Source organism: Candoia aspera, chromosome 9, assembly GCF_035149785.1.
Source record: "Candoia aspera isolate rCanAsp1 chromosome 9, rCanAsp1.hap2, whole genome shotgun sequence".
In the NCBI taxonomy this organism is placed as follows: Eukaryota; Metazoa; Chordata; class Lepidosauria; order Squamata; family Boidae; genus Candoia; species Candoia aspera.
In genome coordinates, this window is record NC_086161.1 from 12,151,667 (window position 1) to 12,168,065 (window position 16,399).

The 16,399-nt window shown below is 40.0% G+C and overlaps 1 protein-coding gene across 1 annotated transcript in view; it reads right to left on the bottom strand.

Annotated features, from left to right (window-relative positions):
* The window catches only part of TCF7L1 (transcription factor 7 like 1), a 61,696-nt gene extending 45,565 nt beyond the window's left edge, over positions 1–16,131 (bottom strand). Inside the window, exons 1-3 of the mRNA XM_063310871.1 lie at positions 15,550–16,131; positions 15,342–15,405; positions 12,873–13,003 (exon numbers count right to left, since the gene is read on the bottom strand). Coding sequence (XP_063166941.1) covers positions 12,873–13,003; positions 15,342–15,405; positions 15,550–15,789 — 435 coding nt within the window. The 5' untranslated portion in view covers positions 15,790–16,131. The remainder of the gene's footprint in view (positions 1–12,872; positions 13,004–15,341; positions 15,406–15,549) is intronic.
* Positions 16,132–16,399: the final 268 nt, after the last annotated feature.

A 16,399-nucleotide genomic window follows, 5' to 3' on the forward strand; every position in this document is an offset into this window, starting at 1 on the left:
ATAAGCTACTTTGAATCCTTTTAAATTAACAGAATCTTTGTTATAATTTTTTTGGTTACTTGCACTACCTTCTCCAAATATTAACTTGGAGTGTGGTGTACTTGGGCAGTCATGTTAAGGTATCAAACAGCAATAATCTAAGAAGATATTAAAAAGAGAGAGAGAGAACTACTAACCAAACTCTAGAAATTCACATCTAGCATTTTACCAGAAATAAGGATTCCCTTTTTTAAAAAATGCAAATCTAAATTAACAGTCAACAGAGCTGATAACTAGTGTGTCCAACCCTAGATTAGCATTCTGATTTGATTATTACAAGATATTTGTACATACTATTGTAATAGTACATACTTTTTTACAACTTGAAACAATTTTTAAAACTTATAACCATGAGATTTAGAAGCTTGCTTTAAAAAAAAAGCTAATAGTGACAACAGATTCAATGCATACAACTCTCAAAGCAACATACCTTGATTAATGGAATTGTAACTAACGTAGAACACTGAATTCCTAGAGGGATACTTGCGTTAGTCTGTTGTAGCAGAAACAGCAGGGTCTTGTGGCATCTTAAAGACTAACATATTTATTATAGCATAAACTGTAGTCCATGAAAGCTTCTTTATAATGTATTAGTCTTTAAGATGCCACAAATTCAATTGTTATTGAATTTCTAGGCTCCATCATCAAGCATTCTACTAAAATTTAAAATTGTCTGTGCCTTGATGGAGTTGCATCATATTTCCAGCCTACTCAAGCTGCCTGCATCAAAAACCGCTTAACATCTACAATATCAATACTTTCTCTAAAAGACTGGCAATGCTGCACTTAATTAAACGTGAAAAAGGTCAGCCAGAAGAAAAAGGTGTGCACCACTAGGAATGCATATTGTGGATTAGTTACCCTAAAAGCTACTCAATCTAGTTTCAACCTGTTCTCTTGAGAGCCAGATCTATATTGTTCCCAACTTAAGATAATAATAGGTGATGCCCATGTTATTCATCACTTGGCAAAGCCATGTTCATACTCAAAGAGAGATTGTTCTGTTAACTTTACTGCTCAAGATAAGCAGGCTTTAGTTGCTTTAGTTATGTGAGAACAAGGGAAAATACCTGAACAATGGAAAAGGATTTGGAGAGAATGTAACCTAGAGGTGTGTGAGTAACACAATATTTCCATACTGCCAAACACCTGGGCTCCTAAACACCACACACTAACACTTCATCAGAAACTACTGCTGTTTTTTTTTCCAGAAACAGACCCTAAAGGAGGATTTTTGTGTTAAGCTCTTCAGCCAACAAAGGCACTTTTACCTGACAGTGATCATATCAATGTGTAGCACCAAATTTCTGAATTTCTTTTCAAAAGTCACGAAGTCATATACATGCCAGGTTTGTAAATGATCCCTTGTCAGATGATGGATAAAAAAATTATATATATTTTTTGCTTTTAGGAAAGGACTAGGGCAGCCTTTCTCAACCTTTTGACCCTGGAGGAACCCTTGAAATATTTTTCAGGCATCGGGGAACCCCTGCACATTCAGGCTCAAATATAGGCCAGAAGTTAGAAAATTATTATATTTGTTTCATGTGTAGGCCTGTATATATGCAACCCTGGTTGAGAAACCCTAGGGGAATTTGTTCAGCCAAATATATCTCTTCACTGAGCCTCAATGGAGTGCCTATACTTCCCCAAAATCCTTTCCAGAAACAATACTAGCCCATTAGTAAGCTGTTTTACTAGCACTTCCTCTACTTTCAGTTACCCATCATCTTTCCTACTGGACAAAGTAAATAGGAAATAAAACCAACCCAACAGAGAGATGTCACTTCAAAGTGCTTCCAATGCCTTGAAACTGTACCTCTCTGTAATTCTGGTCTACATTAGCCTCTCCCAGCACTTACTATTACAGTCAGAATTATTAAAAATGTGAAAGTTCATACTTTATCAAAAGTTAACAGTCTGGTAGTAGATCAATCACTTATCAAGACAAGAAACAGATGGCAACTTTGTTCTCCACCCAGATCAAATTCTAATTGCTTAGGCCTACAGAGCAGTAGAGAGACAACAAATCTGAATATTGATTATTATAAAAAGAGCTTGCATTTGCTATATCGCAGTTGCTAGAATTCATTGGCAATGGCTTCTTGTCTTTTCTAAAGTATGTTACTTATCAGAAGTTCTTGGATTCTTATGTGCCTGCTGATTTGGTCTGCGGGGAGAAGAAGCCTCACAGAAACTTCAGCAAGGAGAGAATTTAAGTCTTGGAGAAAAAAGAAAGATGTGTTGGCAGCATTGTTTGTCCACATCCACTTAAGCTGTAATATTTAATTGTCTTTAAGTCCCCTGGGAAAATAATTGCATATCTTTTTCAAATATAGTACTACTAGTATACTATTCGCATAGTTTTAATACCAGTTAAGATGAAACTAAGAGCAAAAAGAACTTTAGTTAATATTATCCTAAGTTGGTCAGGAAAAGTAAGACATGGAAATGGAGAGATAATGATCCATGGTTGAGATGTTCCTATTTTTATGTTACTTATTATATATAAACATTCATTTTCATATTACCCAGTATTATCATTTCCCTTCCTTCCTTCTTTCCATACTATGCCATTAGTCTGTGAAGGTCAAGGATTCATATATTTATGTTTGTCCACAGCTACTAGTGGATTGCTTCACTCAGATGTCTTAAAAATGGAAAATGAGGTAGAAACAGATACAAATTGCCTAATTCTTTAAAAGTTAGTTTTCTCTACAAGGGGATTATACAAGCAAATGTTCTGTATTGCTGAACAATTCCAGGCCCTTTACACAGTTTTCCATCTGTATGCTGATATGGATCTCTTCCTAATGTTAAGGGGGAAACTTGACTTAATACCTTATCCACTATAACTAAATAGAAATATTGCAACCAGTGTCTGCTTAATTTATAGCCTGCTTAGAAGAGCATAACAAAATAAAGATCAGCTTATGATAAAAACCTGTAACAAACAACCACAATAGAGAAGGTCTAGATCTTCAGAAAAAGCTGTGTGTTTTCTATTTTAAAAAAAGAGGAGCCTAGAGCAAAGCTTAAAATAATTACAAATGGTCCTAGAACTTTTTAACATATATTTTAAATATTTCTAGAAGTCTTTTTAGCAAAGTTTCATTGTTAAAAGCAAAGTTTCATCATCAAATGCAATACAAATAAAACATCCAAAAGCAATGGAATAGACTAGAGGTTCTGAAACTTTCTCAGTTATTGTGCCATTAGTATCTTGGTAATGTTTTCATGGCACCCCAGGGCGAAAACTGTGAGCTAAACAAAAACTATGATCCAGCAGAAAGGGCATTCTACAGATCCCATCGGCTAGGGTCCTAGGCAGTGGGCCTTTTCTGCCGTGGTCGCTGCTTTATAGGACATCCTCCCCCGGAAGTGAGGTTAATAGGTAGACAACCTAATTCTGCATTAACTAGTTTTCAAATCATCCTCAAAAGCATCCCTGCATAGAATGTGCAAGCAACAGTCTAATTCAGAAGTCACCAGTCTAATGGATGAACATTAGAATGCAGTATCAACCACAGCTACCACTTAGGGCCCCAGAAGTGAACTTGAATTCCGTGGCTCCCACAAGCAATGACTGGGGAGCATAAGCCAATCCAGAACAGACTCTTCTGGACTTTTCTGGCCTAGTAACCCTCCCCACTATGCCTGCCCTTTTCAGTTCTCTAGACTGATTTTAAATGTACGACCATCCATCCAGACAATTATTGACCGTAAACAAGCATTCCAGGATTACCCTGCCTCACTGAGTTCACTGGCATACTAGCTTATAGTAAGCTACGTCTCCCTGTCAATCTCTTCCAGTGATTTCATGTAGATCATCCTTCCTTGGTCTGATGCCTTCAGATTTGATGGGCTGTAATTTCCATGATACTCCAGCTAGCACGGCCCTTTTGTCTGGGAGACCAGCTACGCAAATCCTTTGGAAGAGGTGGTCTGGAACATGTTGGAGCATGTATGAAACACTTCTTTTGGAACTGTTACCATAGTCATATCTTTTTCTAGGCTCACAGGGCCGTCCTGGAAGCTGTTCACAGTTGTCTCTGCATGAATGTGCATGCACAGCCACTTTGGTGGTGGGGGGGGGGGAACAAAAAACAAAGGAAGTGGCTGTGCATGCACACACACGCAAAGGCAGCAGGAAGCTCTTTCAGGTATTTGTACATCCCTAATTAGCAATTCAAGAAAAGACTAAGCCAGCAATATTCCCTTTTGCAATATAAAAATAGCTATGTGATATGCAGAGAGAATATGAATGAAGCTGATTCTGCCAACTTCACTGACCAACGTCAGGAACATTGAATGATCAAAACCCAAACGTACCAAACAAAAATACTCTTCACCTCAACCAACAAAAGAAGAAAACACTGGCAATGATGGAACAGCAGAGGACATGCAAGTGAAAAGTCAATTAATTTCAACTAAAAAAAAAACTTGTTGAGATCAAGATTTTTCAATCATCCTGCAGGTAAATATCTCCTTTTACATAAAGACGAATGCATATATACGCAATCACACTGCACTGCAGCAATAAAAGTTTAAATGGTGGCAGAGTGTAAAAACAGTTTGCCATCTAGTATTCTTCGAGAGAGAAATTGCTTATCTGTCAGAGACACTTTAGGCAGAGGATACCTTGCTTTATGACAGAAAGTTATCCTTTTTGCCAGAAGTATTAGGAACATTAATATACTTCCTTCCCTTCTCAGACCTGCAATTTTCACTGCACTGCCACTCACATACTGTTAACTTTACATCTTTTCCTTTTATCCATTCCCATTATCTCTTGAGTAAAGACTGTCTCATATGATTTAACTGTATTGACTTCCAGCTATTCTGTCAACTTCCTACTGAACATAATCCATTTTGTTTCCTGATTGCTTGCTGCTCTTGGGCCAGGCTTCTTTTTTCCCTGTTACTAATGCACCCCCCCCCCAACTATCTACACACCTATGGTAGAATCTTTGATCTCAGAAAGATTAGAGTATGTCTCACTCCTTAGTGGCAGAAAGAAAAGTACATGGGCTGTAAAACACTCAGGAAGAAAAATAAATACTGCTACCCTGTTTACCTATAGCACTGATTTCAATTATTAGAACTGTGACAGTAGTACAAACACAATTTGATTTGTTAGGGAGTCTGTATCTCTATAGAAATGTTTACCACAAAATTTGAGTTTTTATTTGAGGTAAATTAAACTATGAACAAAAATACAGAACCACAATATTATTGTAGGGGAAAAAGAAATTGAAGAGGCCATTTTACTGCCTGCTGTTTTCCAATTTGATTTGCATTATTCTAGAAAGCAGCAGTCTAACAACACAATTGTATGGATATATGCTATTTTAGACAGTGGGTGATTTTAAGATTTCAGTTCTCCTATTAACAGAAGTTATCTTGTTGTCTCCATATAGTGACATCCATACATCCAAATTATAGTTAGTTAGTTAGTTAGTTAGTTAGTTAGGAAGCAAGCAAGCAAGCAAGCAAGCAAGCAAGAAACTTAGCCAGGGCACCATCATTCTGCATTTCTTAGGTGAGAAAACAGCTACAGCTCATCCCAGGAGGTTTTTTTCCCCCAATCCTACACAGAACTTTGGGTTTATCTCATGCCTGAAGCAGTTATAGCGAGGATAAGAATGTAACAAAACAATAACTCTAAATAAGAAACAGACTTTTCATCAAGGAAGAAAAAAAAAAGTATCCCCAGAGACAAAGCATTCAGGCTTTCTATCTAACCTTTTAAAATTGCTCCCACAAGTTAACTAAAAAGATCTGAATGTATTAAAACAACGCAGAAAGAAACCAGCTCCTTAAAGCAGTGTAAGTAACTTAAAATATATAATTTGTTTTTCTATAATATGCTCTGGTAAGTTGTCACAAACAGGAAAAATGGCTGCTATAGTTTGGTTAAGGTAACTTGTGAGTATCAAGATACACTGGCATTAACTGATCCTTTATACAGAAGATTAAATGTTAATTATTTTACTGAGAAAAGAACAATGAAAGAAGAGTAGTATAAAAGCTGGAGAATGTTCTGAGGTGAATTCACCTGACTCAGAATTACTAAAAGGTTGCAGTGCAAGAGGGGTGACCATTCTAAAATGCTGAGATTAGAGGGAAATGCTAAAGAATGGGAGCCATTCTTCTGGCATTACAGATGCAGTGAAATCATAACTAAAGCACTAATTGTTGTTTAACAATGTTGTTTAAACCCACTGAAGACTAACAGTTTAACGATGAGCACAACTACAGCCTAAGAGAAAACCAGAAAACTGCACAAATTTTCTCCACAATATCTTACCACAAGTTTGCCAACCAAACTTTGGTTTGCATGTCACACATACAAAAGATCCTTGAGAACACAAGGGAAAAACCTGCACTTTTTTCTTGTAAACACAAGGGGATTCAATCATTTCAATTCTCTGAAGTAACTGTATTTTCAGCATTAGAAAATTGTCAGAAATCTTTTATCATTTCCCAGCAATAAAAATGCATTTTAATTTTCCAGTGTAAGAAATTTAGTAATACGACAGCCACCTATGTGGCTTTCACACAGATGCAAAAAAGTTTGTTTTCTGTTGCTTCAGGGGGTAAGACCTAAAAGGAATTTCACCGAAACATTAGAATGTTTTGAAAGTACAAATTCTTTAGCAGAGGAACACACTGTATCATTTATGCACTAAATCAAAAATTGTGGCTTATACCAATGCTAAGTTAAAAACAAATTAATCATACTATGGTTTAACATGGATCTGTGAACCCAGGCTATTTCATATGGCTTGACAAACTCAGTTTTATGAGCTTGGAGTTAAAATCCTTCATAAACACTTACCTAGAAATAAGCCACTAAATTTATTCTTAACATTCTAAGGGTGAACCTTTATTTTATATCCGTACACACCACTGATTTTAATAGAGCACAATATAAAAATATTAATTTTCATCCACTCCGGTGTCTGATTCAATGTAACATGAGACAAAATGTTGGCTGCATCAGTTTTAATAACCATGCGGGGGAAAGCACATCTTCATCTTAATCCCCTATCAGATAGGACTTACAACAATAAACCATATTACACTAAACACTGAAAGGCACTCGGAATTTCACTTTTAAAGTTAAAAAAGCGAAGTGGGAAATGATCCTTATGTCCCCAAGCCTACAGCAAGAAATTCTGCAGTACAGGATTTTAGAACAATTAGATAATCTATTGCATCTGCACCAAATTCAAGAAATTAGGAAGCAGTCTACATGCCACTCTGGCACATAAAGACTTGCTGTTCTCTGGCTATCCATTTTACCTATTAAAAAGAGGACATCTATAGGATCTAAGGAAATGATCTAAATATAAGGCAGATTCATATGTGAACAGGCCTGCTCCCATTTAATTAACAATAACCTAAGTGTAACAGGCAACACACTATTACTACAAGTTCAACAAAATGATTTTTAATAATGTCATGTAAAAATGGCACAATTGCTATCAATTTATTATACCAGCTCCTTACTGTCTTCAAGAATCCATTCATCACTAGTACTACAAAATTCAATCAGTTTAAGTTTTCATTAGCAAAAGAGGGCCCTAAATTAACTGGCCAGATTTTTAGAAAATGGTTTATCTTCTGATACAAACATTCAGGTAATGTTTGTCCTAAGATTATGCCTGCTATGAAATGTCTGCGTATAATTAAATTTCCAAGTGGGGAACTTTGGGCTCTCCAAGATAACATTTCCATAACCCAGCATGGCCAGTGGGGCCGTGAAGTCCTACAAACCCGAAGGGCCCAGGATCACTATTATTTATCTAAATACAAAAATGTACCATTTCCCTTTAAGAAAACACAAGGAAAATGTACTTTTTCCTTCTTCTGAAATTGTAATAAAACTTTATGTCATTACATGTATCTTTTGATTTTATGGGATTAGTCCAAAGGCAATAATGCAACAAGACCAGTGATACTTGCTGAGGAAGCTGATAAGATGTTCATGGACAACCCAAATGAGAATAATAGATTCACATGATAAGGAAGCAGGCAGGGAATCCCTAATGGCCACAGAACACAATGAGCTCCTGAGGGTTATGGCATCTGTAGAATTTGGAATTGGAGTTGGAACACTGGGGGGGCTGGCCTCTAGAGAATTCAATTTACTGTCTACTGCTTGGTCAATTTGCTTAATCACTTTTTAAAATGTCTGTGGGGACACACAATGTCAGCCCATTAACAGCTTTTAAATGGCTTAAGTCTCCCCTTAAATGAGAAAAGCAGAGCAAACAAGAGATGGTTGCAAGATGTGCCTATGTCATAATTCTTTTATGCGTTTACTTTGCCAGTCAAAATTTAGAGTGAGGTATTAAGTCACTGCTAAACTGTGTCCCCAATTCTTCTCTCCAAAGGCATAGAGTAGAAAAAAATAATACATGGCATAATTCTCTTTGAACTGTTATTAAGATGTTTTTTAGATGTTTACTGAGGACTTTTTTTTGGCTTTACAAATATATTTTGTTAGTTTTTATTAACAAAAATTGCACTGAACCCTAAGAGGTCTGTAAACTCTTTATAAAAAGAAAACATTTGTAACTGGTTTACAAAGCTCTAACCTGTAAGACCAATATAAACTATTATTTCTCTATAACTGACATTGCCTTGTATAAATCAAAACAAATAACCCAAGTGGCATTCAGAAATCGTATACAACCAAAATGTATGCAAATGTAAACAACGAAAACCAGGACTGAAATCTTACATGCACTTTTAGTTAAAAAAAAAACCTGTACAATCTTTTATCTATAGAAAATGTTATTTAAAGTTGTTAATTATTTTAGTTATTAGTTAAAAGCACCTAAGGAAACTCTGTGCTATTCTACATAGCAAACTTGGGCTTGAGGCAGCACCTAGCCATCTAGATATTATGCCTATTTTTAAATTAATATTACATTGAGATCAAGAGTGTATGTTTCTTAATTTATCAGTTGTTCACTTTAACCACAGATGTGAAGTCTTTCTTAACCAGAGTTAAAATGGGCTACAGGCCACATAATTGTATTTTCCCTCTCCACCTTGAATTTTATCTTCCATTTTGAGAGAAACTCATGGTACAGCATTAAATCTACAGTACTATTAGCTTTATTAGAGGTTGGTTTTAATCAGACATTACAAATCTGCTTAAAGAGTTGAGTTCATATTTTGATTAAAAATCAACCTTCAATAGCATTATTAATGCAGATGGAGTAATACAGTGTTTCTCAATCTCATCAACTTTAACATGTGTGGACTTCAACTCCCAGAATTTCCCAGCCAGCATGCTGAGGCTGATTAACACTGGAACAATATCCTATGGCTACTGCTAGCAAGGAAAGAGGAAAGACCATGCTACATATCTTCATAGAATTGGAAGGGATGTCATCAAGTCCAATCCTCTGAACACTGCAGGATTCACTGTATCATCCCTGATAAGATGACTGTCCTGCCTCTTTTTGAAAACCTCCAGTGCAGGTACTCCATGTGGTACCTTATTCCACTGAGTAAGCTCTTGCTATCAAGAAGTTCTTCCTAATGTCTAATCTGTATCTATATCCTTGAAGTTTCATCCAATTAGTTCTAGTCTTTCCTCTGGAGCAAGTAACAGTAAGTATAAACCCTCAGCCCTTCAGTATTTGAAGATAGCTATCATGTCCCCACTCAACCTTCTCTTTTAACATTCTCTAAACATACCTAGGTCTTTTAACCATTCCTCATAGGACTTGGTTTCTAGACCTTTCAATATCTCGGTAATCCTTCCCTGGACTCACTCCAGTTTATCAATGCTTTTTTTAAAAAAAAACCAGGGTGTGCAGAACTTCTGAACCCAGACTCTGCGTCAGGTTGCGCTTAAGCATATTTTATACTACAACTGTGGCTCATTGTGTAAGAGCTTACATTAGCCATAGTCAACATATAATTTGAACCTTTGTTAATAGCTACTTTATTATAATATAGCCATTAGCTCCCGAGAAAATGAGGATGGTATAGGAATGCCCACTAAGTATAGTATGGTCACATTGTTTATTAGTCCCTGAGGACACATGGAGGCTCTGTTTTGAAACTGAAGGGGCTGGTGGAAAGTTTAAGGTCTCTAAACCACCTGCAGTGTCTCCAATCCCAATGAATCTTTGTTTCAAATACATTTTATGCTAACCAGAAAGCAAGGACACTCTGGTTCTGGCTGATACACTTAACTTTAGGGAAACCCCCAGACCATGATTAAAAGTCCAATTATGATTAAGCGGGTAAGACAGGGGACAATGTACATTCAACTTAACCACTCCAAGTTCTCTGAGTGTCTTGTAAACATACTGTGTCCATATGTAGCACTAAGTCATAATGGGATTTGTTTGTTTTGGCTTTAGTGTATGGCTACAAAAGTCTGAACCAATAAATGGCAACAAAAAAGCACTTCACTGCCATCTAGTAATGACCTGGATTTTTGCAGCCCAGACTTGTGGCTTACCTTAAATCCAGCCGTTGTGGTTGGCAAAGTTGTATAGTTTACCACAATGAGGGAACCCAGCTGCCGTGGCTTAGTAAATGATTAGTAAATCATGGTAGTAATTGAGATGGGTGGCTATAGAAATTGAATGAATGAATGAATAAATAAAAATGCTCCAAAAAGTATGTTAGGGTTAAGGTTAAAGCCTTAGGTCAAAGTCCTGCTGGATAACACTCTCAGTGTAGCAAATACACAACAAGATACTTCAGGGAACCTGGAAGCAAAAAATTAGCACAACTAGTATTCCCCAAGAGCTAGCGTTCAGGGGCATACCGGTTCTGATATTAGAGCTAAAATACAGCCATCATGACTGGTAACTGCTGATACAGTTTATTCTCCATGACTGATAATTTCATCAAGCTATCTACCACAATCTAGGATCAATTTCCTAGCAATCACTTGCCATAGGCCAGTCTTTTAAGCAGACTTTCTCAGTCCTGGCTTCCAGATGGAATTGTAGTATAATGCAATGACATCAACCACAGCCAACAGAGTCAATAGTCTGGAATAACAGAATTGTAGTCCAATCATCCAGATTATAGTAGAGGATTCCCCATTTATCCATATATTGCAGAAAATTCTGAGGTTTGTTTTAAGAAGCATACAAATTTTATACAGGCTTGTAAACACCTAGAAAGTAAAACTACATCTCCAAATGCACTCAACGAAAGTCTTATATTTATTTATTTAACTTATATATCAAATTTATTCCCCGCCCATCTCACTCAGAACGCGACTCTGGGCAGTATCAAAGGACGTGAAGAAGCAGTAGCACTGAGCAGGCTGTCCTTGAAAGCAAATACTAACCTAGGACTACAAAAACCTGGGCAAAGAATCCTCTGTGTGGCTACCTGATAGCTGTCCAGATTTTTGCAATCCATATAGCCCTAACCAAGATTCCAAGGAAAACAAGAGTTTTTTTTATTTATCTGGTGGATTTACACAACAGCCTACCACACATACATGACTCTGGGCAGCTCCCAATATTAAAAATAAAAACATTTATTTATTTTATTAAACAAATTTATAAGGCTGCCCAACTCACACATGGTGACTCAGGCAGCTTACAGAATTAAAAACTATAAAAACACAATAGACACCCCACCCCACCGGCAGCAAACACATTCATATCAGCCACTTGATTGGCTCCGAAGCAGCCTGGGGTCCCCAGGCCTGCTGACAAAACCATTTCTTCAGGGCCTTCCAGAAAAGGAGCAAGGAGGGGGCCAATCTTATATTTGGGGGAATGATGTTCCAAAGGGAGGGAGCAAAAAATATAAAACCCATAGCAGCCAGGAAAAAAAATTACAAAGCCACAAGCCAGCACTCAACATAACCAAGAAACAGGCCCCACCCCACGCTCAGAGCCCCAGGCTCAAGCACAGAGTCACATCTTCAGGGCCTTACGGAAGGCCAGCAGGGATACAGCAGGGACGGAGCCAATCTGATCTCTGGAGGGATGGTATTCCAGAGGGCAGGTGCCAGGACAAAACAAGCCCTCCTCCAAGTTTCTATGAAAAGCAGTTGGAAATGGTATAGAGTAACATGTGTTTGATAACTGATAAAGTCCCCTTTCGTTTCATCTATACCATATTAGTGCAGATCTAACCTACCTCTACCTTTCCTTGTATACAACAAGCTCCAAAGTGGCTATTAAAAATATGCTGTGATTCTTTATTTCATCAATAGCATGGGTAGGTTCTCTTACATTCAATTGTGTTGTCTAGACTACAGATAAAGACACACCCACTTCTTCTCTAGCCAGGATTCTATCCAGAAATTATTTTATTCATTAAATGTATTTTATTCCACTTTGCATTATAGAAAATCCTGAAGCAACTTTTCCAAAATAAACAAGTAATTCACTAATAATATGAAGAAAGATTATAAAAGTCTTACATTTACAGAACCAAACAATTTTCACTAGATATGGCCAACACATTTTGTTCTGAACTGTGGAATAGGTGAGCCAAAACAAGACAAAAGCCTATGAAAACAAAATTGATCTTCAATATATCCAATATGGTGAAATATTTTCAATGTTGTAAATCATTAAGTTGAAAATTTGGCAAGAGAAGTATAGAGGAGATTGCCTATCTTCAGACCCATCATCTGACAGAGTTCTATTTCTAACACTTCAAGTTTTAAAAATTGTCAGCTTATTATACTGAGGTATCAAATGTAAAACAGAACCCTTCAGTGGGGCAAAGGGGCACATAAAACCACTCTAACCAGAATTCCCCTTCATGGAAGAAGAAAGAAAATTTTAATCACACATATGGCAAAACAAAGTACTTACTGTTCGAGCACCACTTGGAGACAAGGCTCCACTAGGAAGGTAAGGGCTTCCCAGCTCTGGGATCATCAAGAAAGGATAACTTGGATAAGGAGTCCCTTTAAAAAAGGCTCCATCTTGCTGTCTTCTAATTACTAGGGAAGAAGGAAGATATTAGCTATAAACATTCAGAGAGTAAGACCCTCTGACAAATGGCAAAACAACCAACTTAAGTTTAAAATGTATGGATTACAAAAGTTAGAATTCTAACTCCAAGAATTCAAGAAAAACTAGCTAGGACTACAGGGCCAAGAAAAAATTAGTAGCAAAAAGTGCTCAGCAAGATTTATGGCTTGTATTTATCCCATTTTGTTATCTACTACTCATGTCTCGAAACAAATTAATTTGAAACAACAGGAAGTACTTCTAATTAAAGCATGCAACTAATCAAAAGTCCAATCTTTAGCTCGTAGTTCAGTGATATCTATCCACAAGTGTGTGTGTCTGTCTATGATCTATCACAGGTTCCATTCAAATGCTTTAAGTCAAAGTGAGACACCTGTTGCCCTCGTTAGTTTTTTCATACAAAATGTCAAACCATAATCTGCTGAACCCACCAGAAACTTAATGCCTCAACCAGTCCAGGATAGCTTGGTCAATGTTCAGGGTAGTGAAATAACACTTAGAAAACCACAGATCCTCACTCCTTTAGGTCATAATGTTAAGCACCTATGTTAGATAACTGCAGGCTTGCTATGGTAAATATGTATTGTCAAGTAATGAGCTTTTATAAAAAGCTATTTTTGCCCCCAGGTGGACCATTAATTAATACAATTGCAGAGTTGCAAGCTTCCCAAAGTTTTTGTGTTTGGGACAAAATTTGAGGAAACGTTTACAGGTCTGTCACATTTCATTCAATGAGCTACAGATTTATGCAATCATGTCTTAAAGTCTGGACTCACACCAAACTACTACTGGTTTATCAACATTACCTGCAGCCCAATATTCAAATGCACAAACACTATAATTATAACCTTTATTTCACTTATACTATTAACATGGGGCATGATAAGAGATGTTATCTCCCCAAATGTGCAAAAAACAATTTATGGCAGAATCTACCTAATTTTAGGTTAGTTTTAAAATTAGTTACCAGGAAACAATTCTCACTGAACCAAACAAGGATTATTTCTGAGTAAACACTTTACATTAGGATTTAAACTTTATAATCTCTTGTGTTTATTCAGAAATAAATCTTATTAATTTCAATGTTTCAAATAAATTTGCTTCGAAAAATGTATGCTTTGGAATGTACCTTTAAGGAACTTGTAAATCATTACTTTTTAAATACATGAACCATTAGAAACTCTTGATATTAGTGGGTGAATGCGGACTTCTCCACTCAAAAGTTTGTGATGTAATTTTTTTTTATTCAGCTAAAGCCTACTAGTGACTTTGAAATAAATCCAACCCAGGCCAAAGAGATTTATTCCCATGTTAAGCAGCAATTCTAGACGTCCATGTGAAGTTAATGGAATATTTCTGCATAAACATGCACATTACACCATTCCTCTCACTGATTCTAACCTGTTACTCAGAAGTAAAATGCTGTATCTTGTTAGAGAAAACACAGATAAATTTACCATCATACATTCAAAAAGTATGATTTTTTTAAAAATCGTATGTCACCAGTTGCTCTGTTTATTCAAAAGTAATATTACAACTTCAACGGGTCAAGGGGGTATACTCAGCACTGAAAATTGAATGCTTAATATCTGAGCATGATAGCTGCACAGCTTGATCTTCAAGGTATCTAAAGAGCAGAATCCCGTGCAAAGTCATGAGCCCATCAATCTCAGTGTTTCACTGCGATCCGGCTGCAACTTTAAACCCACTTACCCAGGTGTAAATTCCATTCCAAAAAAGTGTCTGTTTCAGAGCAAAAACCAGCCAGCCACCTTTTTGCCTGGTGGGATTACTTTGTGATTCCATATTTTGCGCGAAACCACGGAAAACTGGGAGGAGAGCTCCCCGCGGTCCAACTAAGCAGCGTTTTTGCAAAGACGGCGAACTTTACTTGGGAACTTTACTCTGGGGCACCGCGCAGGGCTCCAAATCCGGGTTAGGATTCCACGCTCCGACTGGCTGCCGAGGAAGCACGCACGGGATGGCAGAGGAAACGCCCGCGCCCGTGCGCTTTTCAGAAAGGCCCGTCAAGGAAGGGTCAGCGGCAGGACTTCCCAGGCAGCTGGACGAACTGGCCGCCGCCGCTTTCCAGAGCAGAGGGTCGGCCTCCCGGGCCGGATCAGGGCCCAACGGAGGGAAGCCAGCCCAGAGGAGATGGGGAGGGCCGGCCCAGGGAAGCTCCTCCTCGTCCCAGAAAGTGAAGGGAAGAAAACCGAGTCGCCGCCGCTGGGCGAGAAGCGCAGGTCGCCGCCGCCCGCCCCACCTCCCCGCCCGTCCCCGCACTTCGCAGGACGGCTCCACCGCTACCTTCGGCTGCAGAGTCCCGCGGCTTCTGGAAACTTTCCCGCGGCAGCTGAGGCGGCCTCTCCGCCTGGGGGGGGGAGGGGGAGACACAAAGAAAGGGGATTGAGACGACGCGGCCAAAAGCGCCCCGGGCGATTCCCACCCCCCATTTCCGCCCCCTCCCCGGCCGCCCCGCGCGCGCCTCTCCCCGCCGCCGCCCTCCCCCCTTTACCTCAGAGTCGGACCCGGAGGCGCTGCCGCTGCGGTTCTCGGACTCGTGGACGAGCGAGGACTTGAGCTCGTCCAAGTCGCCGTGAGCGGAGCCGCGCCCCCCGGCGCCCTTGTCCTGCTCGTCGCCCTCGTCCTGGAAGGGGATGAGCTCGTCCGGGGCGCCCAGGTCGTCGCCGCCGCCGCCGGCCCCGCTACTGCCGCCGCCCGCCCCGCCGCCGCCGGCGGGCTGCAGCTGAGGCATGGTGCGGCGGGGTCCCGGTGCGGCGGGGGGCCGCTCCGCGCACCCCGCCTGCCTCAGCCCGGCCTGCCGCCTCAGCCCCGTCCCGCCGCCGCCGCCGCCGCCCCAACAAAGTTTTGACACTCGCAGGAAGGGAGGCGGGGGCGCCGCGGCGGAGGCGCCACGGAGCTTCCCCTCCTGCGGTGTCGAGGGATCGCGGAGAGGCGGGAAAAGGCGAGGTGGCGCCCCCAGAGCGCCGGGCGGGGAAGGCGCGGCGGCGGCGGCGGGAGCCCGGGTGGAAGTCGCTCCGGCGGCCGGAGGGGTCCCCTGCTCAGCCCACCCGGGGAGGGTCGGGAATGCGAGCGAGGGGCCGGGGAGGAGGCGGAGGAGGAGCTCTGCTGCAAATTGACACCCCGGGCGAGCAGGGGGAGGGGAGGAGGAGGGAGGAGGAGGAGGGGGAACGCCCCCCCGCCAGCATACCCCCTTCCGCTCCCCACCCCCGCGGCCTCCACACCTTTCTCTCGGGGACCCCCCAGCGCGGTCCCCCCTCCGCGCGCAGGGCATCCCCTCCCGCATTTCCCAGATGCGCGCACTTTTCCCTCTCTTCCCACTTTTATTGTAATTTAAAAGCGGG